The 26127-nt window shown below is 55.3% G+C and overlaps 2 protein-coding genes across 15 annotated transcripts in view; both read right to left on the reverse strand.

Annotated features, from left to right (window-relative positions):
- Positions 1-243: 243 nt before the first annotated feature.
- PDK2 (pyruvate dehydrogenase kinase 2) lies at positions 244-17575 on the reverse strand. 9 transcript variants are annotated; one of them, XM_078374215.1, is made up of 11 exons: positions 17422-17575; positions 14774-14915; positions 6449-6520; positions 5822-6006; positions 4761-4850; positions 4492-4569; positions 2964-3037; positions 2780-2878; positions 2479-2586; positions 1797-1910; positions 244-1290 (listed from the first exon to the last, which is right to left on the reverse strand). In XM_078374215.1, exons 2-11 carry the CDS (start codon positions 14839-14841, stop codon positions 1150-1152), a joined length of 1029 nt encoding a protein of 342 aa, XP_078230341.1. In that variant the 5' UTR covers positions 14842-14915; positions 17422-17575; the 3' UTR covers positions 244-1149. The 9 variants fall into 9 exon arrangements, with proteins under 9 accessions (XP_078230341.1, XP_078230339.1, XP_035157162.1 ...); XM_078374213.1 differs by having other exon boundaries at positions 2964-3040; XM_035301271.3 differs by having other exon boundaries at positions 2964-3058.
- Positions 17576-21732: 4157 nt separating this feature from the next.
- Positions 21733-26127, reverse strand: part of ITGA3 (integrin subunit alpha 3) — a 33026-nt gene continuing 28631 nt past the window's right edge. For 3 of the 6 annotated variants that reach the window (XM_008997388.6, XM_078374208.1, XM_078374207.1), the window contains 3 exons: positions 24660-24785; positions 24165-24305; positions 21733-23429 (listed from right to left, as the gene is read on the reverse strand). In XM_008997388.6, coding sequence (XP_008995636.1) covers positions 24195-24305; positions 24660-24785 — 237 coding nt within the window. In that variant the 3' untranslated portion in view covers positions 21733-23429; positions 24165-24194. The remainder of the gene's footprint in view (positions 23430-24164; positions 24306-24659; positions 24786-26127) is intronic. The other 3 variants (XM_002748439.6, XM_035301277.3, XM_035301276.3) reach the window with 1 other exon arrangement.

Below are 26127 nucleotides of genomic sequence, written 5' to 3' on the forward strand. Positions count from 1 at the left end.
TCCAGTTGTTGGGTTGGCCTGACTGCTAGGCCCTGAGTGTGGTGAGACAACAGGTCTGTCACCAGGTGCTGGACCATCCGGCGTTCTGAATGGATGGCTTTGCCCAGTGTTTTACTCACGGTCCTGAGCTGAGCCGGACATCCCAAGTGCATTGTGTCATGGTCACAGGGCACTGCAGTGCATGTGTGTGTGTGTGTGTGTGCATGTGTGGGGCCCTCTCCCCCAGGGATGTAGCCAGGCCAGTCTTAGTCAGTTTCCTCTTTACTGGGGGTGTGGGTGTCACTGCCACAGCCACTGGGAGGGACATAACACACAGCTTTAACCCCCGTGTGCTAAGGGGAAGGGTGGGGGCATTCAGGGTTATAAAACTAGCTATACACACAGAGGTCCTAGGGAGAAAGCCACCCTGAGCACATGTGTCTGGGCACAGTGGGGGCTGGCGGCTAGGGCTCAGGCAGGACGGACTGGGCTTTCGGAGGGTGGGTGGGCAGGAGGATGTGAGGACATGCTGGGAGGGCTTGGGAGGTGGCACAAACATTGCCAAGGCCGCTGCAGGGCCTCGAGCAACTTCTGGGTGGCAACCTCTGGGTCTAACAAGGTCCGTCCACTTTAGGGGTGGACCCTGTTAGAACCACCCCTCCCCCACCAACCTTGACCTTAAAGCCCCAAGTGGAGTGAGAGGCTGCAGGACAAGCCTCATTCCCCACTCAGTCCCCAGGTCTGGAGGGCACCCTGCCTCTTCCTAACACTTCAACAGGCCAAGGCCACGGTGCCTCTGTGGGCTGGGGGAGTAAGGCCAACAGGGCATCCACTTGGAAGGCCTGGGCTGCAGAGGGTGTGGACCCCTGGCAGAAAGTGACAGCCCTGACCTCAGAGAGGAGGACTGCCATGGGAAAATGTCTCTGGGATACCCCATCAGGGTGGAGACATCCCCAACCCTCAGGCATCACCCACAGAGATGGGGAAGCCACTGAGGGGTCTCCACGGAGATGGACTGGCACTTAGGGACCATCACAGATATCACCACAGTGACTTCCATAGAGACAGAGCCTGGTCATCAGGGAGAACCCACCCCCTGCTACCCCAGGAAGATGGGGAGGGGCACCACGGTGGCTGGTCCATCCTCTCAGGTGCAGATGCACGTGGCCCTTAGCTGACGCGGTATGTGGATGTGTTCTTAGGTTCGGTGCTGGGCACACACCAGTCACCGGCCTCCTGGATGGTCTGGTAGTGGCGCCAGGCTGACTTGTTGTAGACGGGCAGGCGCTCCACTGAGTCGGTGGACAGGGCCTGGGGATTGCCAGGGTCAGCCCCCTCCCCAGCAGACCACCCTCCCCGCCCCCAGCTCAGCAGCAGCCCAGTTGCCAGACCTGGGGGCCTGGAAAGATCCATGAAAGGTGGTCCCTCCTGTGTCCCACCCCTGCACATTCCAGAAAGCAGCTCCCTCGAAGGGAGGGAGAAGGGGAGGAGGCTGGGCTGTGTGACCCTGAGAAAGTCACCGACTCTGGGCCTCAGTCTTCTCCTCTGAGCTGAATGACAAGACCTAGGGTGTCCCCTTCCTTCTGGGTCTAACAAGTTGAGGGTCCCCAGCACAGGGGTCTTAATCATGGACCACAGACTCCCCTAAAGCTGTGTGTGTCTGGGGGTTGAGGGACTGTAGCTTTGCTTGGAATCCCAGGGTCTGCGGCTGGGAAAGGACCGGAAGGATGGGGAGGAAAGCTCACAGCCGGCCAAGCCTGCCCAGTTCCTATCAGCAAACCTCTTCTCCAGCTGGGCTCTACAGGCCGGGCCCTCACCTTGAGATAGATGACAGCGTCGGTCCCAAAGCCTTCCATGGAGAAGAGCTGCAGGTCTCCCTGGAAATACTTGGCGTAGAGGCGGGAAATGGGGAGCCCGTAGCCAAAGCCAGCCTGCAGTGGGGCAGGAAAGCAGAGAGGATGAGGAGGCTGGCAGGGGCCTCCTGGAGCTTCAGGGACTGATGCAGGGAGGGAAGGGTGTGGGGCTGGGGCACATAGTGGGTGGGTGGGGGGAGTCTCAGAGCTGGAGAAGAGAGAGGACATGCAGGAGGGGACACTGAGGTAAGAAATGGGTGTGGGATGAATGAGGGAATCTTGAATGCAGGAAGGAGGCTTCAGCAGGGAGAGGAGTTCCACTCCGGGGCCAGGAGGTTGGTGCAGGCCCAACAGCTCCTTAGAGTCTCAAGTTCTCTAGCAGGGGGTGCTGACAAGTTGGACAACACCAAGAGAAAGGTAGAAATTGGGGGTTGGGGCTACAGGGGAGAGGGAAGAGTGGGGAAAGGTGATAGAGAGACATCCGACAGGTGAGATGTGTGCAGACGGGAGATGCGGGAGGCGTGGGGCCCAGACTCAAGACAGGTGACTGTCACAAACGGCCACACTGGGGCTGAGTGAGCCTGGAGATAAGGAAGTGAGTGAGGCCTCTCAGGAGGTGGGAGGGGTTGGGGTACAGCCATCTCACCAACGGGGTCCCCCCAGTGCCAGGCTGGGGGGTGGGTGCTGTGGAGTACATATAGCTGAAGAGTCGCTCGATCTTCCTCAAGGGAACACCCCCACCTCGGTCACTCATCTGGGAGAGATGGGGCGTGTCAGAGATTCTCTACAGCTCAGTTTCCCCACCCTGCCCAATACCCGTGACCTTCTCATGGTTTTCCCCGCCCCCAGGATCTGCCCACCACGTAGGAGAGAAGGAGAGCCTGTCTCTTGGCAGGAGGGAAGCCCCCACTACTGCTCCCTGGTCCCCAAGGTCCAGGGCCACATACCTTGATGGACAGATCTTCCTCGCCCAAGGCCACCATGACCTTGATGGGTGGGAGAACAAGGCTGGACTCATGGCTTTCCACAGTCGCCCGCATAGCATTCTGTGGAGGAGCAGAGGTAAGAGATGCATGGGCGGAGCCAGCCAAACCCACGCTCCCCGCCAAGCGTGGCTCCCAGCCTCCTCACCTTGAAGAGCTCAAAGAGCATGTGGTAGAGGTGAGAGGGGACGTAGACCATGTGAATCGGCTGTTTGGAGTTGGCTGCTGCAGGGAAAGTCAAGGCTGAGGGGCAGGAAACTGTCAGGAGGTCCCCACTCAACCACCTTACCCAAACGAGGCACACCCTCCCCCAGAGTTCTAACTGGGTACATGGCTGTCCAGTGAGAGACTAAATCCCCAGGCCTCCCTGGAGCTGGGGTAGCTGGTGACTCATAGAAGTGATGTGTTTAACATTTTTTTTTTTTTTTTTGAGACAGAGTTTCACTCTTTTTGCCCAGGCTGGAGTGCAGTGGTGTGATCTCAGCTCACTGCAACCTCCGCCTCCGAGGTTCAAGCTATTCTCCTGCCTCAGCCTTCGGAGTAGCTGGGATTACAGGCACCCGCCACCATGCCCAGCTAATTTTGGGCCCTGCTTTCCATACCCTTGTTCACTTCCTTCAGGCTAGAACTGAGACGGGGGTAGGGAGCCAGCCCTGACCTCCCCAGCCAGAGGCTGGCAAGAGGAAAACCTTCCTTTTTTTTTTTTTTCTTTGAGATGGAGTCTCGCTCTGTCACCCAGGCTGGAGTACAGTGGCATGATCTCGGCTCACTGTGACCTCTACCTCCCAGGTTCAAGCGATTCTTCTGCCTCGGCCTCCCAGGTAGCTGGGATGACAGGCACATACCACCATGCCTGGCTAATTTTTCTATTTTTATTAGAGAGAGGGTTTCACCGAGTTGGCCAGGCTAATCTTGAACTCCTGACCTCGTGATCCACCCACCTTGGCCTCCGAAAGTGCTGGGATTACAGGCATGAGCCACCGTGCCTGGCCAGAAACCTCCCTCTTAAGTAAGCCACTGGTATTGGGGTTCTAGGAAAGCAGCCAAGCTGATATGCCCCTCCCCCATCCCTGCTGAGTTACCCCATTTTATTTCCTTCCTGTCACTGTCATGATCTGAAATGGTCTTGTTTATTTACTTGTTAATTGGCTAAAGGCTCCATTCCCCAATCTCCCTAGCACCAAAAATGTAAGCTCCATGAGAACGGGAACCTTGTTTACTGTTTACTCATTCATTCATTCATTTTTTTTTAAGATGAAGTCTCACTCTGTCACCCAGGCTAGAGTGCAGTGGTATGATCTCATGCAGCCTCAGCTTCCTGGGTTCAAGTGATTCTCCTGTCTCAGCCTCCCAAGTAGCTGGGATTATAGGCACGTGCCATCATAACCAGCTAATTTTTGTATTTTTAGTAGAGACAGGGTTTCAACACGTTTGCCAGGCTGGTCTCGAACTCCTGACCTCAAGTGACTGGCCTGCCTTGTCCTCCCAAAGTGCTGAAATTACAGGGGTGAGCCACTGTGCCCAGCCCAAATATTTATCAAATGAATTAATAATATAATCAAAACTCTGCTTCTCCCCAGTCTAGAAAACCGTCATCTCCTGACTCCCCATCTCACCTTGCCCTGCCATCCCCCCAGCCCCCAGACAGACACACACACACAGCCCAGGTCACTCACCATTGAGCTCCTCGATCTCCAGGTTAGGTGAGGCCATGTAATACTTGTCACACAGGAGCTTAGCCATGTCATAGGCATCTGAGAGAAGATGGGGCCATTCAGGGCATGAGTGGCCTACCCAGCAGGCAGTCCTCTTGACAATGACACTGGGCACCACTAGCACTAAACCCTGGCACCCCTCACTGAGGAACAAGTCACCCTCTGGTCAGATAAACTTGGAGGGGTCCCTGGGGCTCCTCTGCGGGCCAGGCACCATGGGAATGGCTCACCTTTGATTACCTCAGAGACGTTGCAGTTGGGGTCGATGCTGCCGATGTGTTTGGGGTGGGCTGGGTTGGTGCTGCCATCAAAGATGAGGGCTGCAAGCGGGAAAAGAGGGTGCTATTGGCTGGGTGGCAGCCTGCCCCAGCGCTCCCTCTTCCCTGGGGCTCTCCTCCTCTCTCTACTTCCACCTGGGATGCCTCTGTAGGCTCCAGTCCTAAAGCTGCCTCACTCACCTGCTTCTCTCTTCCCTGGGCCCTGACCCCTCCACCCCGGGTCAGGCTGTTTCTAAACCTTTGCTTGGACTCTTGCAAGCCTGAAACATACATGTTTTCAGAGGCCTCTCCCCACATCACATCTCCACATTAGATTTATTCTTTTCTTTGCCTATAACATTATAAGATAACTCCTACCACCTTCCTTTCAAAATTATTTGAGCATGAGGAGCTTGTTTAATTTACGACTGGCTACGACTTCTCAACAATCAGTGAATCTTCCTGGAATAAGACACTCTAAACCGTTTTTGAACGTAACGAGAGTGTTTATGAAAACTAAATTAAACATTTTTTAAAAGATGTGACATAACTTCACATTTTGCAAACATTAAAAACAAAAATGTTTTTGAAATGGAAATGAGTGAAAAAGAAACATTCTATTTTTCCATTTTGGAGCCAGTAACTCCAAAGTTACTTGAGTAACTATTCAAAGACTCCTTTTGTGGGGTTCTGAATAGCAGCCTAGGTCCCCTCAACAGCCCGGCCATGGGGCCCAGCACTATGCACCCCCACACCCCCTGCACCCCCCATGCCCCCACCGCAGCCCCCGCACCCCCCCGCAGCCCCTGCACCCCACCTGCACCCCCTGCAGCCCCCACACCCCCTCACCCCCCTGCAGCCCCCACACCCCCTGCACCCCCCCTGCAGCCCCTGCACCCCCCGAACCCCTGCACCCCCTGAACCCCTGTACCCCCTGCAGCCCCCACACCCCCCTCAGTCCCCACACCCCCCTCAGCCCCCACACACCCCCTGTACCCCCCACACCGCCACACCCCCCTGCAGCCAGCACCCACTGTGCTGGTTGATGAGCATGCGGATGGAGATACGGCTGAGGTAGAAGCGGTCCAGGAAGTACTGGATGTTCTGGTTGGAGACGGGGTCATCGCCGTAAGTGTCCTTGTACTCAAGCACACCTTGTGCCATGGTGGGTACCACGTCATTGTGCCGGTTCCGGATGGTGACCAGGGCGTCCGTGAACCTGTAAGGCAGGGCAGGTGTTCACATGGGGACACCCCCAGACTCTCCCCCACTTCTGATGCCCCTCTCCATGGTGTCCTCACCCTCTCTACCCTTTCCAATCCCATGGACTATCGATACCCTCCCTGCTCCTCCCAAAGCCCACTCTGATCTCCTAGCTGCCTGCCTGGCAGGCTTCCCACTTGAAAGGCCAGAGTTCTCATCCTCCCCAGGGCAGGGCCTGGGTCTTGCCCACCGGGCTTAGGGAACAGTGAGAATAAAGCCCACGTCTCTCCCATCAAACTTGGGGCTCCCTGAAGCAGTCTGTCTCCCCCCTCAGACTGGATGTTCCTGAAGGCAGGGGTCTTTTCTTCCATCCTGCTGTACTCCTAACCCAGGGGCTGCAACCCCAGATGCCCCTGGCAGACACCTGCCTTCTTGCCCCACCCATGGCCCCCACTTACTGATTCAGGGTGCGATGGTCCTCAGGGTCCTTGTCCAGGAACTCCATGATGTCCAGGAGGCTCTGGACATACCTGTGTGGGGGGTGGGAGGGACACAGCCTCAGCTCAGGTGGCCAGACCCTCCCCACCCACTTCGGCTGGGCCTCGATCTTGTCCTGCTCCCACGCGGGCCCCACACAGTTGCCGACAAGCCGCCTCACTATTTTTCTCCACCCATTTCATTTGTATATAAGTCTCCCTGACAACCCAGTCAGTTATGCAAGGAAAACTCAAATTGCTGGTCCCCCGTTTAGCACCTTTGCTTTGGAATCCTAGAATAGTCCTCTTGGAAGGGGCTTGGAGATGCTCCCATCCAAGAGGCCTCACAGATCAGGAGACGGAGGCTGAAACGGGGGGTGGGGAGACTGGACCTAGTGCCCGCGGTGGGAGAAGGCAGGGAGGTGTATGAACTTTTCTGAGCCCCAGCGTGGAAACAGCTGATGTTTCTTCCCCAAGGGTGCTGTTGCAACCGGTAGGGCACAACTGCCAGAGGGGCCAGCACAGCACTTCCCAGAGTGACCCCAACAGAGAGGCCAGCACAGGGCCTCCCAGAGTGACCCCGACAGAGAGGCCAGCACAGGGCCTCCCAGAGTGACCCCGACAGAGAAGCCAGCACAGGGCCTCTCAGAGTGACCCCGACAGAGAGGCCAGCACAGGGCCTCCCAGAGTGACCCCGACAGAGAGGCCAGCACAGGGCCTCCCAGAGTGACCCCGACAGAGGGGCCAGCACAGGGCCTCCCAGAGTGACCCCGACAGAGGGGACAGCACAGGGCCTCCCAGAGTGACCCCGACAGAGGGGCCAGCACAGGGCCTCCCAGAGTGACCCCGACAGAGGGGCCAGCACAGGGCCTCCCAGAGTGACCCCGACAGAGGGGCCAGCACAGGGCCTCCCAGAGTGACCCCGACAGAGGGGACAGCACAGGGCCTCCCAGAGTGACCCCGACAGAGGGGACAGGGTCTCCCAGAGTGACTCCCAAGCTGGGGTGGTCTGGGCCAGGCACCTGCATAGGCAATTATATTCTAAAATGGCAGGTGGGAAGGACCCAAAGTGAGGTGGGCATGCCTGGCTCTGTCCTCAGGTGGGGCTGGGGCCCATGGAGAGTCCAGAGATGCTCACTGCACTCCGAAAGGCCAGGTAGGAGTGGGTGCCCCCCCGCCCCCCTCCCATCCACAGGCCTGGTGGGGAGGCCAGTTTTCCCTGGACTTCGAGAAGAGCTTGATGCTCTAATAGGAGCATCAAGAAGCCCTGAACTTGGCTGGGCATGGTGGTTCACGCCTGTAATCCCAGCACTTTGGGAGGCCAAGGCGGGTGGATCACCTAAGGTCAAGAGTTCAAGACCAGCCTGGTCAATATGGTGGAACTCTGTCTCTAATAAAAATACAAAAATTAGTCGGGTGTGATGGTGCACACCTGTAATCCCAGCTACTCTGGAGGCTGAGGCAGGAGAATCGCTTGAACTCCGGAGGCAAAGGTTGCAGTGAGCTGAGATCGCTCTACTGCACTCCAGCCTAGGGACAGAGCCAGACTGTCTCAAAAAAAAAAAAAAAAAAAAGCAGCAGCAGCCCTGAACTCAGGGACAGGAGCAGGCCAGCTTCTGCAAGAAAGGCCCACCTGTGGTGGCAGATGGTACCAAGCTGGAGCTACTGTGCCCCACACCCTGGGGAGGCATGACCTGTTTCCCTGCTAACATGCCCAGTCTGTGGCTTGTTCCTCTGGGGAAGGCAGGAAGAGCTGAGCCTCTCTCTGGCAGAAACACTTATAACCAGGAGGCAGTGGGGGCTGCCTAGAGCCTGGCAGTGGTAAGGGCCCTGGGGCCCAACAGTGTTTTTAGAAAAAGCCCCACCACACAAGGACTCATTCCCACGTCCACAGTACTCTGATCTTCGCTGTAACCTGTAACAGGTACGACAGGCAGGAATCCGCCACACGCACAGCCTCCCCAGGGAGGCGAGAACAGCTCCACAGCTGGTAAGTGGGATGATGAAGCCCTCCGAGTCTCCAGAGCTCTTGCCACTCCAGGGTGTTGATTCTGCTTGACTCTCACCTCCACGCTTCTGTTCACAGTGCCCTCTGCCAGGAATGCCCTTCCCCTTACACCTAGTGAAGCTGCTCTTCCCTCTTTTGCCTGACAGAGAAAGTGAAAGAATGAGCTCTGGATCCAGATCTGGCTCTTCAAGGACTTGGAGCTGTGTGGCCCTGGGTAAGTCGCGGAACCTCTCTGCACCCGAGTTTGCTCATTGGGTAAAATGGGGAGTGTTATACTTACCTATTACTGCTCTGTGGCAAGATTCCATGTGATGATCAGCACAGTGCCTAGCAGGTAGCGAGCTCTCTCTAAATGCTTGCTCTTATTATAGCTGGTGGCTCAAACATCATTAACAGCTGAGTGCATCCTCTGAGCCGCCAGGTGGCATCTGACACTCGCCCACTGCTTGTAGGCTCTGAACCACAGCATGTTTGTGTCCCCTGTGCCCTGGGGAACTGCCCCCTCCCACAGGAATGGGGATTCTGCTCAGGCCCAGAGCCTCCCACCACCCTCCCTACCCCAGGGCTCTGCACAGAGCCAGATAGGAGGGGCTGTGGCTGCCGACTGGGCTGGGGGCCCAGACAGCAGAAAAAATCGGCCTTCCTCTCAGATCCCATCGCTCTCCCTGCTGCCCCAGCAGACAACAGGGTAGCACTCCTGAGACCTCACCTGTCTCCCTGGAGAATAACGTATTGACCACTAACGCTCACCTGTGCCAACTCCCGCACAGCGTCTCTCATCTGCCAACAGCCTTGATAAACATAAGGTATCTCCCTCTTTTTGCAGACAACGAGATCAGCACTGAGAGGACAGGTGATATGCCCCAGGCCACAGAGTCAGCAGCAGGCGAGGATTCAAACCCATTTCTCTCAGACTTCAAGTCTATATCATGTGGAAAACCACCGACACTGGCCCTGACAGTGATGCCGCTGCTGATGGTGGCATTTACTGGGTACCAATGGCCAGGGCTCCACCCTGTGCCTCCCTCCTGCATCACTTTTACCTCCACAAGAACTCTACGAGTGGGTGCTACTGGTGGACCCATTTTACAGATGAGGACGTTAACACGCAGAGCTGAGATTCTCTCTCCCAAGCCTATGTGGCTCCAAATCCCTTGCTCCCTAAACAGACCCAGGATAGACCTTCATGCTTATCCAGTTCTTAGAGGAGAGAAAGCCTGTAAGCAGGCAGGGCTGCAGCAGGTGGGGAGAGGAAGGGAAGGAGACCCACTGCAGAGTAGGGCCTGGGACCCCTTTCCAAGACCCAGTGGACAGGTGAGGATGGAGTGGGTGGGAGCTGGGATGCTCAGCCACTTCCTGACTATGCTGGGTAGGGGTGGGCAGGGTCAAAGTCCCAGTCTCAAGTAGGGAGAGTGCCCCAGCGGCTGGCAACACCCCTTTTGCGGCTGCTCAACAACCCTAGAGGGCAGAAGTGGGGCCTGGTCACGTGGCCACTGAAGTGGAGCAAAGGGTACCGGCATGGAGTGACTGTGGGCAGTGCCTGCCAGCCTTCCTCACAGGGTTAGGGTTCCTCCAGGGCAGGGGCCCAGGGTACACTTGGAATGGAGGGGAGAGGAGGAGGATTTTCCCAGAGGGCCCTGGCCTTGCCCTGAAGCCCCTCAGGGTTCCGGCACCAAATGTCACCCTTGGGTCAGTTGTTGGTCCTAAGAAGAGAGATTGGAGCCGAGTGGCACTGCCTCTGGGCTGCCCACCCCTTGCAGGCCAGAGAGAGAACTGGGCTTAGAAGGGAGGCTGTAAGTAGTGGAGCAATGGCAGGCAGGCACCGAGGGGTGGGACAGGCATTGCCCCACTCCTCCCAGTGAACTGGGGGGAGGCTGGCATCTCTGGGCGTGCTGATCTCTGCAGTAATCAAGGCCCCAGGACTCCCTTGATGAGATCTGGAGCTCCCAAGCCCAGCCCAAGGTAACGTGGAAGTCCACCCAAACCCTGCTTTCCAGGGCTCCGGAGCCAGTCCAGAGCCCAGGCTTGGGAGGGAGGAAGCGAGGAGGCAGGCAGAAGTGAGGGGGCTTGCTCAGAGTGTGGGGTTGAGAATGGGCAGAGGGAATGGGAGGAGAGGGTAAGCGAGTGTGGGAGGAGGGCCCTGCAGGGCTGTGTGGGAGCAGAGTGGGTGCCGAGCCAGCAGGGGCTGTGTGTGTAAGTGTGCATGTGGCATGTGCAGGCCTGTGGGTGTGTGTGCACCATGCGCTGGTATCCACAGCTGCTGGGGAGCAGGGTGTGAACAAGGCAAAGGCTGGGGAGGAGGGGTGCTTGCTGCAACTGGCGGAGAGGGGATGGTGTCCTGCATCCGAAGTCTCTGAGCCAGGCAGGCTTGGGCTCTGCTGCTGATTGTACCCTAAAGAGGCCACCGAGTCCCTCAAGTCCCCATCTGCAAATGGGGTTCACAGGAGTAAGCACCTTGTGGGCCTGGGTGCACAGCAAAGGAGAGGGTCCCTCGAGCACATGTGCAGTAAGTGCTCAGTTCTGCACCGGTCATGCAAGGAGCGGCTGACTGAGTCATCGCAGGTCCTGAGCACCCAAGCCACACCCTCTGTGGTTGCTATTCTTCTCAAGGGCACGGACTGGCTCACAGGTTGGGGGTGAGGATTTCCCACAGGCAGGGCTTGGGGTCCGCATACCTTGCTGACAGGCGAGGGAGGTTTGTGGGAAAGTGCGGCCATTCACCTCCCACCTGCAGCCCCCACAAAGACCCTGTTAGTGACACTGTGACTCACTGTCATCTGATTCTACTCTGAGGCTCCTGCTTAATCCTGTGTTTTTGAGAGGAGCCCAGGTTGTCCCTTTCTGTCCACAACAACACTGGCTGTCCACAATTTTGTAAAGTGAGTTCTGCTCTCCCACAGACTTGCACCGTGAACTTAAACCTCTGACTCCACATGGCTACCCAGGGTGCAGGCTCCCTCCTTTCCCTTCAAGAATCCAGTCTCCAAAGCCAACAGGTGGGTTCCAATTCCAACTCCACCACCTACTTCCTGAGTGGTCTCAGACAAGTTTCTTTACCTCTCTGAACCTCAATTTTTCATCTAGAAAATGGGAGTGATAGCAAGGACTACCTCATAAGGTTGTAAAGATTGAATGAGTTAATGCGCAGAGATGCTCAGGACAGCTTCTGGGACACAGCAAGCCTTTGGGGGTGTTTGCTTTTATCACCATCATGATTTATTACTACCTTGCCTAAGAAACCACACCACAATGACATCATCTGTGGGCTGGAGGTGCTGCTGGCCCGCAGCTTGGGAACATGGCCTGGGGACATGGCTTGGGGACATGGCTTGTGTTAGTAGAGTTCTGCATGCTTTTCACATCTAGCACTGGCCCTTGCTTGACCCTTACAAACACAATGGGTCCCCGTTTTACAGATGAGGAAGCTGAGGCTCAGAGATGCCACGTGGCTTGCCCAGGATGAAGCTTCAAAGTCACTCATGCTGAGGCCAAACCGGGGGCTTTCCCTCCAAGGCCAGTCTCCACCAAAACAGGGCCCTCCATCGCAAGTCTGTCCAGGTGAAATAATGCATCAGGTTTATTTATAACCAGGCAGTCTCAGCTTGCCCACAGTGACTCTGCCTACAACCTCTCCCTAGCTGAGTAGAAACTCCATTTCTATGACCACATATGAACCATGACTGCTAGTAACTGCTTCTGCCCAGGGCTCTTGTGTTTTCCAGAAAGGAGGGTTTGCTCCTTACTCATCAGACTCAGGCTAAAAGCCCTCTTGCCAAGCTCCCTGGTAACATCTCTCCCTCCTCTCATGCACCTAAATCCTGCCCACCTCTACCACCTCCATCATTCCAGCTGGCAGGCTGTTTCTCCTGGAGAAAGAGATCTCCACTCTCTCACAGGCAGCCACCTCAATCCAGTTGGGAAGTCCTTCTTGTCCTCACACTTCAGTTTCTCTTGCTGCAGCCAATACCCATTCCCTCTGGAAACATTCTTGGCAGGCCATCTCTTCAGGGTGTTGGGATGCTTTAGCAATCCCGTGGCCTGCTCTCCTCTAACCTGAATCTTTCATTGAGGAAGTGATCTCTCTTGTCTAACTTCATTCCCTCCCACTGGTACTTGACATTACTTGCAAGCTTTGTGGAAGAATAAGTCAGGCCAACCCCTTATCTGTGTCACTGATTTTCAGGAAGGGACTCTGCAGGGACCCCTGTGAGAGTCATGGGAAGCTCAGTAGCCCTGTGCCCTCTTGCTGCATCCCTCAGCTCTCCCAGGAACACGGTGTCCAGGGAGGTGTCTGAGAAGTCCTGTCCTGGAGTCAGGGAGCAGGTGGAGAGGCAGCCAGGTCAGGCGGCCGGAAAGAGCCGGAGGAGGGCCAGGGAGAACAGATGGCGCCTTCTGTCTCCTTCCCACCACTCCACACCACCCACGGTAAGAAGTGTTGGTTGGCTCAGAGGTCCTGGACCTCTGAGAGGCTGGGCACAGGAAGGGGTGACCTGGTTGGGCTACATGAATATCGGGCTCTGTGACTCACTCCTCCACCCCTTTTCACAACCCACACTCACAGCACAATCTCCAGAAAGTAAGTTCTCAGCCACCCTAGTCAGGTCCCTTCCTGTCTCCACACCTTTGCCCAAGTATTCCTTTAGCCTTGAATGCACTTCCCTTCCTTCTAGTTCTGAGCTTGCCTTGGTACCCTGTAAAATCCAGTGACAAGTCACGTCCTCTGCAAGTCCATGGCAACGGCCCACAACTTGTCATTCAACCACCATTCATTGTGTACCCAGTACACCCCTGGCCCTGTGTGTACAACACTGCCCCTCACCGTACCTCATTTAATTAGAATACGCTCCATATACACAGTTCTCTGCAAAGAAGGCAATGCTGGAAAGGCACCAACACATCTGATAAAACCTGAACTGGGTTCGGTTAGGGGTGGAGGGCAGTGGTTGGCATTTTCTTCTGTCTACTATTTTGCGTTTTCCAAGTGTCAAATGAACCTGTTATACTCCCACAATGAGGGAAGAAAAATACCCAATGTTCTTTTAAAATAATGTTTGGGGCCAGGAACAGTGGCTCACACCTGTAATCCCAGCACTTTGGGAGGCTGAGGAGAGCAGATCACGAGGTCAAGAGATCGAAATGATCCTTGACCAACATGGTGAAACCCCATCTCTACTAAAATACAAAAATCAGCTGGGCATGGTGGTGCGTGCCTGTAGTCCCAGCTACCCAGGAGGCTGAGGCAGGAGAATTATTTGAACCCAGGAGGTAGAGGTTGCAGTGAGCCGAGATTGTGCCACTGCACTCCCGCCTGGCGACAGAGCGACACTTCGTCTCAAAAAAAAAAAAAAAAACCAGTTTGGATTCTTAATTTAAATAAAACAATTCTTGGGCAGCTCCCTGCTTCTAGTACTATGCTGTGCTCAGTTCACCCTGCCTAGGCGAGCCCTTCAAGATCACATGCTCCCTGAGGGCAGGTGCTGTGATTTCCCATGGCTTTGGGCCCAGAGTACATGTGGGCACCTGCTTCTGAGTCTCCAAGGAAACCTCAGCCATATCATACTGCAAGTCCAGAAGAACTAGCAGAAAATTTCCATACAGGTGCTACCAAAGTCAGTGAGGATTAGCCACTTACATGCCCAGTGACAGGGGACACCCTTGTTTATTTTTCATGTGACTGGCCTTTGGCTAATATTATCCAGTTACTTAACTTGAGTTTTTGAGTGAACTCTGGTGAGCCTTTCCCTCTGTTCCAGCTGCAATGCGCAATAAACTTTTGGTCTTTGCCCCTCCAAAGCTCTTCGGGAAGGTACTGTGCCATCCTGTGTGTATCTTGAGTATTTTCCAACATCCAAAACAGTCTGTCTCACAGCTTGGGTTATATAATTTATTTGAAAACTTGCTTCTTGTTTCTGTTTCCCAAAAAGTTATCCCAAATAAATATTCCCTAGCAGCTGCTGGAGTTCCAGGACTGGGCTGGTGGCTAATGCTGACATCAGCCTGACTTGGGGTTTTGGCTGTGAAAACCATGCTTTTTTCCCAGGTGGATCCTGGGTTGCCAGAGAAAGAAGGGTGGTAAGAAGAGGGCTAGACACAGAGGAGACTAGGAGCTTGACCTCAGTCCCTGCTGTGGCCTCGGATTCCCATGGGACCCTAAGCAACTCCAAACCTCCTGGGGCTTCGGTGTCTCCTGCCTGTCCCCACCCCACCCTCAAGGCTGCCAGAAGCTTGGAGATTCTACCCCCAAGCCCAGGGACATTGGTGATGGAGAGGGAGGTGCAGGGACTGAGCAGGGGTCTCACCAGCTCTGCACCAGCTGCACAGAGGGTGTGCTGAGCACCCGGTCGGGAAGCAGGTTGATCTCTTTCATGATGTTAGCCAGGCGCACAGGCAACTCCTGCCTGAGGAAGGTGAAGGAGGTTTTCTCACAGGCATTGCTGGATCCTGGCAGGAGAAAGAGGGGTGAGCCACAGAGCCACAAGCCACGAAAGCCAAAGGATGTCTCGGCCAGCTCAGCTACACCCTTCATTACTAGGGGTTCAGAGAGGAAGTGACCTGCCCACAGGCACACAGCAGGGCTCAAACACCTAAACCCCCTGCCTGACACTGCAAGGGGTCGCATGTTCTCCTGACCCCCAGCTGAACCCTGCTTGCCTTAACCACAGTGGACAAGGCCACTCCTGGGCCCATTAGGAGCTGCCTCTGGCCTCAGTCACCTCACTTCTCTTTCCTCTCCTCCCTCACTTTGGGGGCTGACCCCAGTGGGCAGAGGAGCCTGGGAAACCTATCCCTACCTAGAGCTGGGTTCTGGCTGAGGGAGCTATGGCAGGACTACCACGGCAGGGTCCCAACATTGTCTCTGGCCAGCCCACCTCACCCAGCCTGGTCTGAATGCCCACGTGGGGCCACTTTGTCTTAATGCCCATCTGTGAGGCAAATGGGGCCCGAGAACAGGAGTCCAAATGCCTCGGCCCTTGTCTGGCATCCAGATGGAGAGGGTGAGGGACAGAATAAGGCCTTGGCCCAGGGTCAGGGGACCAGGGTTCCAGTCCATCCAGGCTCTGCTTCTGACTGTCACCCAGGGCATGTCATCATCATTTTGAAGGTCTCCGTTTCCCCCATGGTACTACAAGTTGACCAAACTCTACTGTAAGCCCCCCACAGCTGTGACGTTTCTGTAATTAGGGTGCACTTTGTGGGGACAGCTGTTGGGAGCTAGGAGTGGGCCCAAGAGGCTTTCCTACATGGGGGAGGCTCAAGACTCAGACAGGGCAGGGGTGCAGGCAGACGAATCCTGAGGAACAGGTGCCCTATGTCTCAGCTCCACCTCTCTGCTCTCCCTGACGCAGCTGCAATCCAAGCCAGGCACTATCGACTCAACTCTTTAGAGACTTCCCCCCCAATCCTCAGTCCCCAGCTGGCACCATGGAAATACCGCGTAGACACACAGGGCCCACACATTGCCCATTTCAGCCGCCAGGTTGGCACAGCCTCCCTCTTGCCCCAGGGCCACCCCCAGAATGCTGGTGGTGGGCGATCCTGACCTAGCAGCCCTGGGGCAGCCAAGGGAGGTACAGGTGGCTTGAATCCACGTCACGGTGTGTGGGGCCCTTGTCCGAATGGGGACAGACTGCCAGGCCGGAACAGATTTGATCTTCAAGTGTCCTTGTCCACTGGGGCAGCTGGGTCCAGCTCCTTCCGTGTGGATGTCTACCAGTCAGGGCACTCTCTCTCACTGGCATCTTCTTCTGAAAGAGCCCCCTTCCCCAACTGCCCCTGGCTTTATCTCACCCTCTGCCCAGGGGTGCCTGACCCTTCATGCCCAGTTCAGGTCTCTTTACAGATGGCTGCACCTCTGAACTCTGCCTCCACACTCCCAATGGCAGACCCCGGGTTTCCTCTGGTGGGAGGAGGGGCCCCTACCCCTCCAGTCATCAAGGACAACTCCCATTAACCCTTCCGCGTCTGGATAACACCCTACTCCCTTCCTGCAGTAACATCACAGCTTTACTGCCCCTTACTCTTCAAGACCCCTCATGAAGCCCAGGAAGAAACCTCGGGACCCAAGTTGAGAGTGCCCCCCATTCCCATCAACAGCCCAGTCGAGAGGTCTCGGCCAGTCCCTGCTTCCCCGTTAACGCTTTCCTGCCTGTACCCTTCCAAACAACCCTTCTCTGTCACTCGAGGGCTCCCTTCTTCTCCGTCCCCCTAGCCCCCGACTGCCCCTCCCAGCGCCCCGGGGGGCTCCGCTGCCCGCCGCCTCCCGCCCACGCCGTACCGAAGTCCAGAAACTGCTTCATGGACAGCGGGGACGGGGAGAACTTGCTGAAGTGCTCGATGTACTTGGGCGCCCCTGCCAGAGACGCATTCTTCAGCAGCGCGCAGACCCAGCGCATGGCTGCGGCGGCCGCGGCAAGGGCTCGGGTTGTGGTCCCCGCGCGGGCTGCGTCTGCGCTCCGTTCGGCCCGGCCCGGCCCAGCAGCGCGGTTCGGCCGCCTCCTCCCTACCCTTGTCCTGGCGGGCACTCCAAGACCCAGCCAATCGGCTCGTCGCGGCGCCTCGACGTCGCCAATGGCCACTCACAAACAACTCCGGGAGAGCCAATAGTCTTCTGTCTCGGCACGTGGCTTCCCTCCGGGTCCGCCCCCTTAACTCACCCTTTGCCGGGAGGGCCTGTTGTTTTGGGGAGGCCGCGCCGAGATCCCCACCTCCGCTGGGTTCATTCCTCCCTTTCCTCCCCGGGGCGAAGCCCGAATCAACCCCTTCCTTCCCAGAGCCCCGATAGCCCTTTCGCTTCCTCTTCCACGCTGCCTCTCCCTCGCTTCTCCCTCGAATCTCCTTCACCTGCGGGTTCCTCTTAACCCTTCCTTTCCGGAATTGTCTAGGTAGCTTTCAACCGATTTATTTCCTGCAACCCAAAGGTACCTGTTTCACCTGTCATGATCTTTACCTGTCCGCCCTTAACGGGTTTTGTGGATTCCCAGTCCGGGTGACAGTGACCCAGACTGCGAATATTTGCAAAATTCGGAACCAGGGTGCAAGCCTATACAAATCCGTCCCATATATGTGCAGCCCACCCGCTTCCACAAAGATCCAAGAGTCTCAGGAAAAGGCGGAGTTTGCTTTTCCAATTGAAAAACATCCAGAGTAAAGCCGTCACGACTAGTGGTGGAGGCAGCAGTTATACAACGTGCCTGTGAACACTTTTATTATATAGCTCATCTGACTGAACATAAAGCCTTGGCTACCTAGCGCGACCACCTGGGAAAGCCACCTCCTTCGCACTGAGCTTCCTTAGAGCAAAGTCCCGGGAGGTGAAATGTCCTGGGGGGCCCGGAGCCCGTCCTTCCCCGGCAGCCCCGCTTCTCTTGGAGAAAACGCGACGCGCCCTCTTGTGGCCAAATATGGTATCTCCCATCGTGGGCTTGGGGCCCGACTCGCCACTTTGATGCTTTCTTTACTCGGTGACGTTAGCCTAATATGTTAGGCTTTATGCTGGGAACAGGGAACACAGACAGGATCAAGACACGACCTTTTTCCTCTATGATTTCATTTCTAAGTTTCAGAGAGAGCTACATAAGTAAATAGTTAGCTATAACTGAATGTGATTGCCAAACAGCCCTCACAGAGCAAGGCCTCGAAAATGGAAGGGCTTCTTAGCTGCATGAGTAATAAGCTATATGCCAGGCACTGTTTGCAGACATTTTATCATTTAATTCCCTGGTTTTACTATTCTTAGCTCATTTTATAGATAAGAAAATTGAGACTCAGGGATCATTTTCAACTGCAGATCTGACCTTATTACTTCCTTGCTTACAGTCTTCCAATGGCGATTTTTCTTTTTTTGAGATGGAGTCTCACTCTGTTGCCCAGGCTGGAGTACAGTGGCACAATCTTGGCTCACTGCAACCTCCTCCTCCCAGGTTCAAGCAATTCTCCTGTCTCAGCTTCCCACATAGTTGGGATTGCAGGCTTGCACCACACCCGGCTAATTTTTGTATTTTTAGTAGAGATGGGTTTCACCATGTTGGCCAGGCTGGGCCTGAACTCCTGACTTCAAGTGATCTGCCCGCCTCAGCCTCCCAAAGTGCTGGGATTATAGGCGTGAGCCACCGTGCTCAGCCATCAATGGCTCTCTACTTTTTCCTGGAGCCTTTCCAGTTGTCACACGATCTACTCTGACTTGATTCTCCAGACTCTCTGCATTCCCCCCACAGCTCCCAGCTGTCTGCTGCCTTGAACCAGCTGCTGCAAATGCATCTCTTCTGTCTGGATCATTCTTTCTGCCCATTCTTCAGGTCTCAGCTGCTTAGTCATCCCTTCCTCCTGGAAGCCTTCCCTGATCCTACCAAGCTCAGTTCTAGGCTCCCTTCGAGGGCTCCTTAAATCTCCTGATCTTAGCAAATATTCAGTCTGGGTCACTGTCATCCAGACTGGGAACCCACAAGACCCTTTAAGGGAGGACAGGGAAAGATCAGGACATGTGAAAACAGGTACCTTTGGGAGGAAAGGGATTGGCTGAAAGCTACCTGGACAAATCCAGGAAGGAGGGGTTAAAAGGAGCTGGTAGTAGCTCTTATCAATTGAGTGATAATTGTTTGCCACCTGATCTGTTTTCCTGCTAGACTTTAAGCTCCATGAAGGCAGAGCAGGGATTGTATCTGTCTTATTCACTGCTCTATCTTCAGCATCAGGCAGTGCTCAGCACGTGGTAGGGAGGACAGGGTGAAAAAGAAGACAGGGCGAGTTGGGGAGCATGCCAGAGAGATATTACAGAGAACCACCAAATACCTACGGGGCTGGCAATTAGGACGTGAATGATGATGCTGGTGACTGCAGTTCTCAAGTTCACAGAAGAATATATAGCATATTAAGTACAAAAAGCCTGGTCCTCACTTTCAGAGGCTGAGGTGGGAGAATTGCTTGAGCCCAGGAGTTTGAGACCAGCCTGGGCAGCATAGCAAGATCTTGTCTTTACAAAAAATATAAAATTAGCCAAGCACAGTGGCATGTACCTATAGTCCCAGCTACTTGGGAGGCTGAAGTAGGAGGACTGCTTGAGCCCTGGAGGTCAAGGCTCCAGTGAGCCAAAACCGTGATTGTGCCATGACACTCCAATCTGGGTGACAGAGTAAGACCCTGTCTCAAAAAAAAAAAAAAAAAAAAAAGGTCTAGCTCTGTGCCTAGCAATAAATGGTAGCTATTGCTGTTATTGTCAAAACTGAAGTAACCCTGAAAAGGCCGTGGTCTCTAAGGCTAGGTGGAGGGGAGGGAAAGATTTCCCACGACCTTCGCCTTAGGCTGGAATTCCATAATGTGGGCTCTGTGCTTGGAGAATTCCTTCTGCAGAGCCTGCCGCAGGGTGCTAACAGCAGTGCTGTGACACGGTACATCGGTACATCGTAGTCAAGTTTGGTTAGGTGATGCCGAGATTAACCCCCCAATTCCCAAATCTCCTGCTATATGTGGTTGGTGGGGGGACTCTCCACGGAACTTTTGCCAAGGGTTCTTTTGCAGTGGGTATGCTACATCTCTGCCAGTTGTTTCTTTCATGATATGTAGCTTACACTAATTCTGAAAATGACTTATCCTCGTGTGTATGTGTGTATATATATGCGCATGTGTTTGTATGTGTGTGTATATGTGTATGTGGGTGTATGTGTATGTGTGTGTGTGTATGTGTATGTGTGTGTGTATGTTCTTCGAGCGGTGGCTCACGGGAGACTTGGAGGGGGGTGTCTATGAAACTGGCCAGAGAGGGATGTGTCAACGCCCCTGCCTTAAGCAGGAAGTAGCTGAAAGGACAAGACTGGGCGGAGCTTTGACAACTCACATGTGTGACTTCCAAAGAAGTGGATCCCAGATTCTAGAAAACAAAGTGTGGTCTCCACGCACCGGGTTCTGAGAGCTTGGCAGCTCCGGGTAGGGGTTAGGGTTTTCCTGGGGAAAGCGGGCATTCCATTGTCAGTTACCCTGGGAAGGGACAAATCGCCGCACAGAAAATGAGGAGGGGGGAAAGGGGCATGCATTGGGCCCAGAACCCCGTTGTGAGCTGAGCCCCAGTGGAGGGAGGTGGGGCAGACAGCTGCCATCACGAGGAGGCTGGGAGGCACCCAGGCAGCAGGTGGGTCTGCCAGAACAGCCAGGTCTGTGAGCTCTGAGCATATCAGACTGGCTTCCACCTCTGGGCTTCTCTGGGTAGCAATTTCCAGCCTTCAGTGAAGTCTTGCCAAAGTTCACCACTATGAGGAAAATTAACAGAAGGACCTAGGTCACACTCCAGGTCACAGAGGTCACAGGGGGAACAGCCTTGCTCCCTTCCCCAGGCCTGTGTGGAGGGGACGCACCGAGGGCAGAGGAGGAAGCTGCTCTGGGAGCCCAGGACAAGGCAGGAAGCAAAGCTCTGGCTTGATCCACGCGCTGTGGCCGCATAAGCCAGGCACTCAAACACTCCCACTCAGCTCCTCGAGGCTGGACACTGTGACCTTTGAGTCTCTGCAGCCTCGGATCAGTAGTTTACCTTCTGATCTCTTTATGGCCTCTGCTGGGGGTTGTGGGGAAACCAGCAGGCGCTTATCTGAATTCAGCCCGACCGCGGGGGCTCTCCTCTCTCCACCCTTGCACCCAGCCTCCCTCCACAGCCTGCCAGGACCGCCTGTTCCTACAGCTAAGAAGCCTCTGTCTCTTCCTGACCCTGCACGCTGCCGCCTCAGCCTGCCTGTCCCTCCCCAGGGTCAGCACACTGTCCTCCAGGAAGGTGTTCTGGATTTCACCCAGGCCCCCCAGGACTCAATCCTCATCTTCTGTTCTGGAACTCTATGTCCGACTCTTAGATGGGAGGATTCCTGGGAGCAGTCACCTTCATCAGTCTCTTTTTTTTTCTTTGAGACAGTCTCGCTCTGTCGCCCAGGCTGGAGTGCAGTGGTGCAACCTCTGCCTCCCAGGTTCAAATGATTCTCCTGCTTCAGCCTCCCAAGTAGCTGAGATTACAGGTGTGCACCACTGCACCCAGCTAATTTTTGTATTTTTAGTAGAGATGGAGTTTCTCCACATTGGCCAGGCTTGTCCTGACCTCAGGTGATCTGCCTGCCTCAGTCTCCCAAAGTGCTGGGATTAAAGGTGGAAGCCACTGTACCTGGCTGCCTTCATCAATCTTTACCCTCAAACCTACAAGCCCCTAGCCCTGGCTTCATCTACCGAGGTGTTGGCTGGATGATGTATCATTCATTGACCAGGGCTGGGGGGTGGGTGGAGGCAGATGCATACAAACTGGGAACTGTTTATTGGTTGCCGTGAGAAGCCAATATACAAAGAAGGCACGAGGCGGGGAGGACATCCCCTGCTACAGTACCATGGAAGGGGCTGGGGCTGAGGAGCGTGCTGCCAACAGGCAGGGGTCAGGAGAGGTTTTCTGGAACTAGCCTCAGCTTCTGGAATGGGCATTAGGACACGGCCCATGGGGGAGGGAGCAGAGCCAGGCTGGCTCTGAAAGCCAAGGACAGCTGAGAAGTCCACCTCTAGGCCCCCAACGCATGGTCAGTGGGGGCAGCATGGGGTCTGGCTGGCTGGGCACAGTAGGGCCCCCTGCCTGTTCTACATTCAAGTATCATTCCCTCCGTGGTCTTGTAGGGTCTCTCTGGGCCCTTCAGAGGCTGGCTGGTAGTGGTGAGTCAGAAGTGGCATCTCCTCTGTCGCCTTCCAACATCTGTTAGCCCAGAATCCGTCCCCTCCTCTCTGTGGAGGTTCCCACCATGCTCCCCAGGGCGCGAGGTCCAGGCTGCCTTGCAGTTTGCCTGTCTTTGTTCCTTCCGGCTGCATTCCCTGCGAGTTCAGTCTGTGGCCGAGGACAGAGACTTCACGGAGATGCAGGAAAGAAAGCTGTTCTACAACTCCTTTGTAGTTCCTTGCTCTTAGGTCTGAGCATGCCAGGTCCTACAAATGCCCCCATGGGCAACCTTAGGCAGGACCCCAGCTCTCTGGCCTGGGTGTTCGGGGAGCCACCAACTGGGGGTCCAGGGGGCTCCACCCTGTCAGTGGTTTTGACAGCAAAGTCAATCTGGTGACTGTGTCTCAAGATGGATCCAGTGTGAAAGGGGAGGTGTCACCATGCTGGGGGGCCTTTTCCTCCCGGCTCTGGCTGAGGCCCTTTGGCTTGGTTTTGGCTCGGTTTTGGAGCAGGCAGAGGCTGGGACATGGTGAGCCCATGCACCATCAGTGATGCACCAGCACGGTCCATGAGCAGTGGGGCCCATGTGCGTCTAGGGCACAGGACTGCAGCGTGCTTGGCGTTGTAAGGTCCATAGTGCTGGCCCCGCTTCGGGGAGATGCCCGTGGCCAGACAGCATGTGCCTGCGCTGACGAGGTGGATATGCCTGAGCCTGCTGGTGCCAGCCAAAGGCAGCGGTGGCCCCTGTGGACTGTCAGAGGCACAACTTAGGATAAATAGGAAGAAAGCAGACACTGGGGCTGGGCGCGGTGGCTCACACCTGTAATCCCAGCACTTTGGGAGGCTGAGATGGGCGGATCACGAGGTCAGGAGTTCAAGATCAGCCTGGTCAAAATGGTGAAATCTTGTCTCTGCTCAAGATACAAAAAAGTTAGCTGGGTGTGGTGGCGAGCATCTGTAATCCCAGCTACTTGGGAGGCTGAGGCAGGAGAATCGCTTGAACCCAGGAGGCAGAGATTGCAGTGAGCTGAGATAGTGCCATTGCACTCCTGCCTGGGTGACAGGGTGAGACTGTCTCAAAAAAAAAAAAAAAAAAAAAGACACTGAGGTGGGAGGGGCTGGGATCAGGGAAGACATCAGTAGTAAAGGTCCCGAGTCTGCCAGCTGGTCACCCAGTGCTTCTTGGTGGGCAGGGTGCTCCCTGGAGGCGGGTAGCGCTCCTCCTCACGGATCCGCACCGCGTAGTACTTGGGCATGATCTGGTAATAGCGGGTCCGCTTAAAGAAGTCACACTGGAGTTGGAGGGAGAAGAGAAAGAACATCAGCATCCAGAGTTTGAGGCCGCCGGGTGGGAGTGCCTGGCCTCTCCCTCTTCCCCACAGAGGTCCTCAAAGCCAGAACTCTTCACTGAAACACATCCCATCTCCCTGCACTGAGAGATGGAGGATGAGTTTCCCCACCCCAGGCCCAAGAGGAAGGAGGAGCTGAGGGAGGCAGAGAGAAGAGGAAGAGGCAGATGGAGACCAAGGGCAGCTGCAGAGACAGTGGGCAGAATGGCCAGGAAGACAGGGCAGTCTACCCTGACCACACCGTTGGGAGTGGGTCCACTGCTATCCTGGAAGGGCTGCTCAGGAGGAAATGTGCTAGTTCCCAGGAGGAGGGTCTCTACTGCTCCCCTCCTTCCCTAGGGATAGAAATGGAGGGAAGAATTATTCTGGACATGCCTGTGGTTTACAGAGATGGGCCTGGCCTTGTTCTTGACCTTGTTCCAATCCCCAGAAAGCAAAGTCATCACGGAGAGGGTTTTATGGCTCCCTCATGGGGTCCCAAGTCACCGAGAGGCTCAGGGGGAGGCTGATAAAAGCCAGACCAGAGGGCTGGATGGGAGTCAGAGTGGCCTGATCTTTGAGGTGGTGGTGTGGACAGAATGAGGTCAGAGCAGCCCCATAAAGGAAGAGGAGCAGATAGGACAGAGTCAGAGGCCTGGCCAGCTGTGGGGCTCGGGGAAGGGGCCCGGAGGCCGTTACCCGGGTGGGCTGGGGGCAGGGGCTGCCCCCTCAGTAGTCGTCGGTCAGCCTCTCTGTCTCTGACGGTTGGCTCTTCATCTCCGCTTTCTGCCTCTTAGCTTCATACAGGGCGCGAGTGCGGGCTCGCTTGAAGAAGCCGCACTGAGGAGGGGAGGAGGTGGGGACGGGCCATCAGGGGGCGCTGGGCTGTCCTCACCAGCATGCGTGGACCAGGGCTGAGGGCTGGGGAGCCTGGGGCTGGAGCTCAGTCCCAGCTTGGTGATGTGGTCAGAGGCCAGAGCTCCTGGGTCCCCCTTTCCAGCTTGCAGCTCCCCCCACTAACCCTGGCTCAGGGGTGAGCCTGAAAAGCTGGGGGAGAAGGTGGAGAGGAAAGGGAGGAAGGGCTGCAGTGCGATGGAAGGGAGGACCAGGATGGGGAGGCGTGGGCTGGAGGAAGGGCTGGTGAGTGTGCTGGTAGAGGTCTGGGAGTGGGAGTTGAGGGGCTGGGCTCCTAACCTTCCACAGCAGGAGGATAATCAGCCCCAGCAGCAGCAGCCCCGCACCCACGGCCACCAGCACCAGCCACAGCTCGATCTCAGCCGGCAGCTCCTCCACCAGCTCTGAGTCAATGTCCACGGAGAACTGGAGCGGGGAGAGGAGGACTCAGCCCTGTGTCTGCCCACTTCGGCCCTTCCTCACACTTCCTATCGCCAGCTAGGCCAGGGCACCTGCCGTTTGTCCTGCTGCCAGGAGGGGGCAGTCTGGGACTGGAAAAAGCCCCTGCCGGCCCCACTGAGTCCAGGGGTCCTTCCTGCTTCTCCTAGGCAAAGACCTGGCTCCAGAGGAGCAGCCTCAGATCCGGGAGGTGGCCTGGAGTCTGGGTCTGTGACCGACGCATCTGGGCCTGGGTACCAGCTCCATCCTTGACGAGCTGTGTGACCATGGACAAGTAATTGCACCCCTCTGAATCTCATGCTTTCTGCTTTCCAATGGGGCCCTACCTCACAGAATAGCACAACAGCCAAAAGCAGGGGTTCTGGAGCCGGACTACCTGGGTTCCAACCCAGCTTTGCTATTCACTAGCTGTGTGGCCTTGGCAAGTTACTTAACCTCTCTGTTGTTCATCTGTAAAATGAGAATAATACCTGTCTCATAGGTTGCTGGGGAGAATTAAGTGTGTTTAATATAAGAAAACTGCTTAGAGCAACACCTGCCACACAGCAAGCACTCCATAAATATTCACACAAAAAAAACCACAAAGAATTTATGGTATATAGTCCCTTTTTTTTTTTTGAGATGGAGTCTCACTCTGTCACCCAGGTTGGAATGCAATGGCATGATCTCGGTTCACTACAACCTCCACCTCATGGGCCCAAGTGATTCTCCTGCCTCAGCCTCCCGAGTAGCTAGGATTACAGGCATGTACTACCATGCCCAGCTAATTTTCTATTTTTTAGTAGACGGGGTTCTCCATGCCGGCCAGGCTGGTCTTGAACTCCCGACCTCAGCCTCCCAAAATGCTGGGACTACAGGTGTGAGCCACCGTGCCTGGCCAATAGTCCCACTCTTTTTCTTCCCCTACAGTAGAGATAAATATGGATGTGTGTGTGTTGAGTTTTGTTTTTTGGGTTCTTTTTTTGAAACAGAGTTTTGCTCTGTCACCCAGGCTGGAGTGCAGTGGCGAGATCTCAGCTTACTGCAACCACTGCCTCCTGGGTTCAAGCAATTCTCCTACCACAGCCTTCTAAGTAGCTAGAATTACAGGGATGCACCACCATGCCCGGCTAATTTTTGTATTTTTAGTAGAGATGGGATTTCACCATATTGGCCAGGCTGGTCTTGAACTGCTAACCTCAGGTGATCCACTTGTCTTGGCCTTCCAAAGTGCTGGGATTACAGGTGGGAGCCACTGTGCCCAGCCGTGTTTTTTCTGACTATACATGATTTTCACTTCTTTTAAAATTATTTTGATGATTTTTTAAAA

This window comes from Callithrix jacchus, chromosome 5 (genome assembly GCF_049354715.1).
Source record: "Callithrix jacchus isolate 240 chromosome 5, calJac240_pri, whole genome shotgun sequence".
Taxonomy (NCBI): domain Eukaryota; kingdom Metazoa; phylum Chordata; class Mammalia; order Primates; family Cebidae; genus Callithrix; species Callithrix jacchus.

Bases quoted from the DNA above. Each gene is read 5' to 3' on its own strand.
- PDK2 (XM_035301267.3), bottom strand. From the start codon at position 16,867: ATGCGCTGGGTCTGCGCGCTGCTGAAGAATGCGTCTCTGGCAGGGGCG. The intron at 2,879-2,963 runs GTGAGGAGGCTG...GCTCCTCCACAG, and splicing joins TGCTCTTTGAGCTCTTCAAG to AATGCTATGCGGGCGACTGT. The intron at 1,291-1,796 runs GTGAGGGCCCGG...GGCAATCCCCAG, and splicing joins ACGCTGTCATCTATCTCAAG to GCCCTGTCCACCGACTCAGT.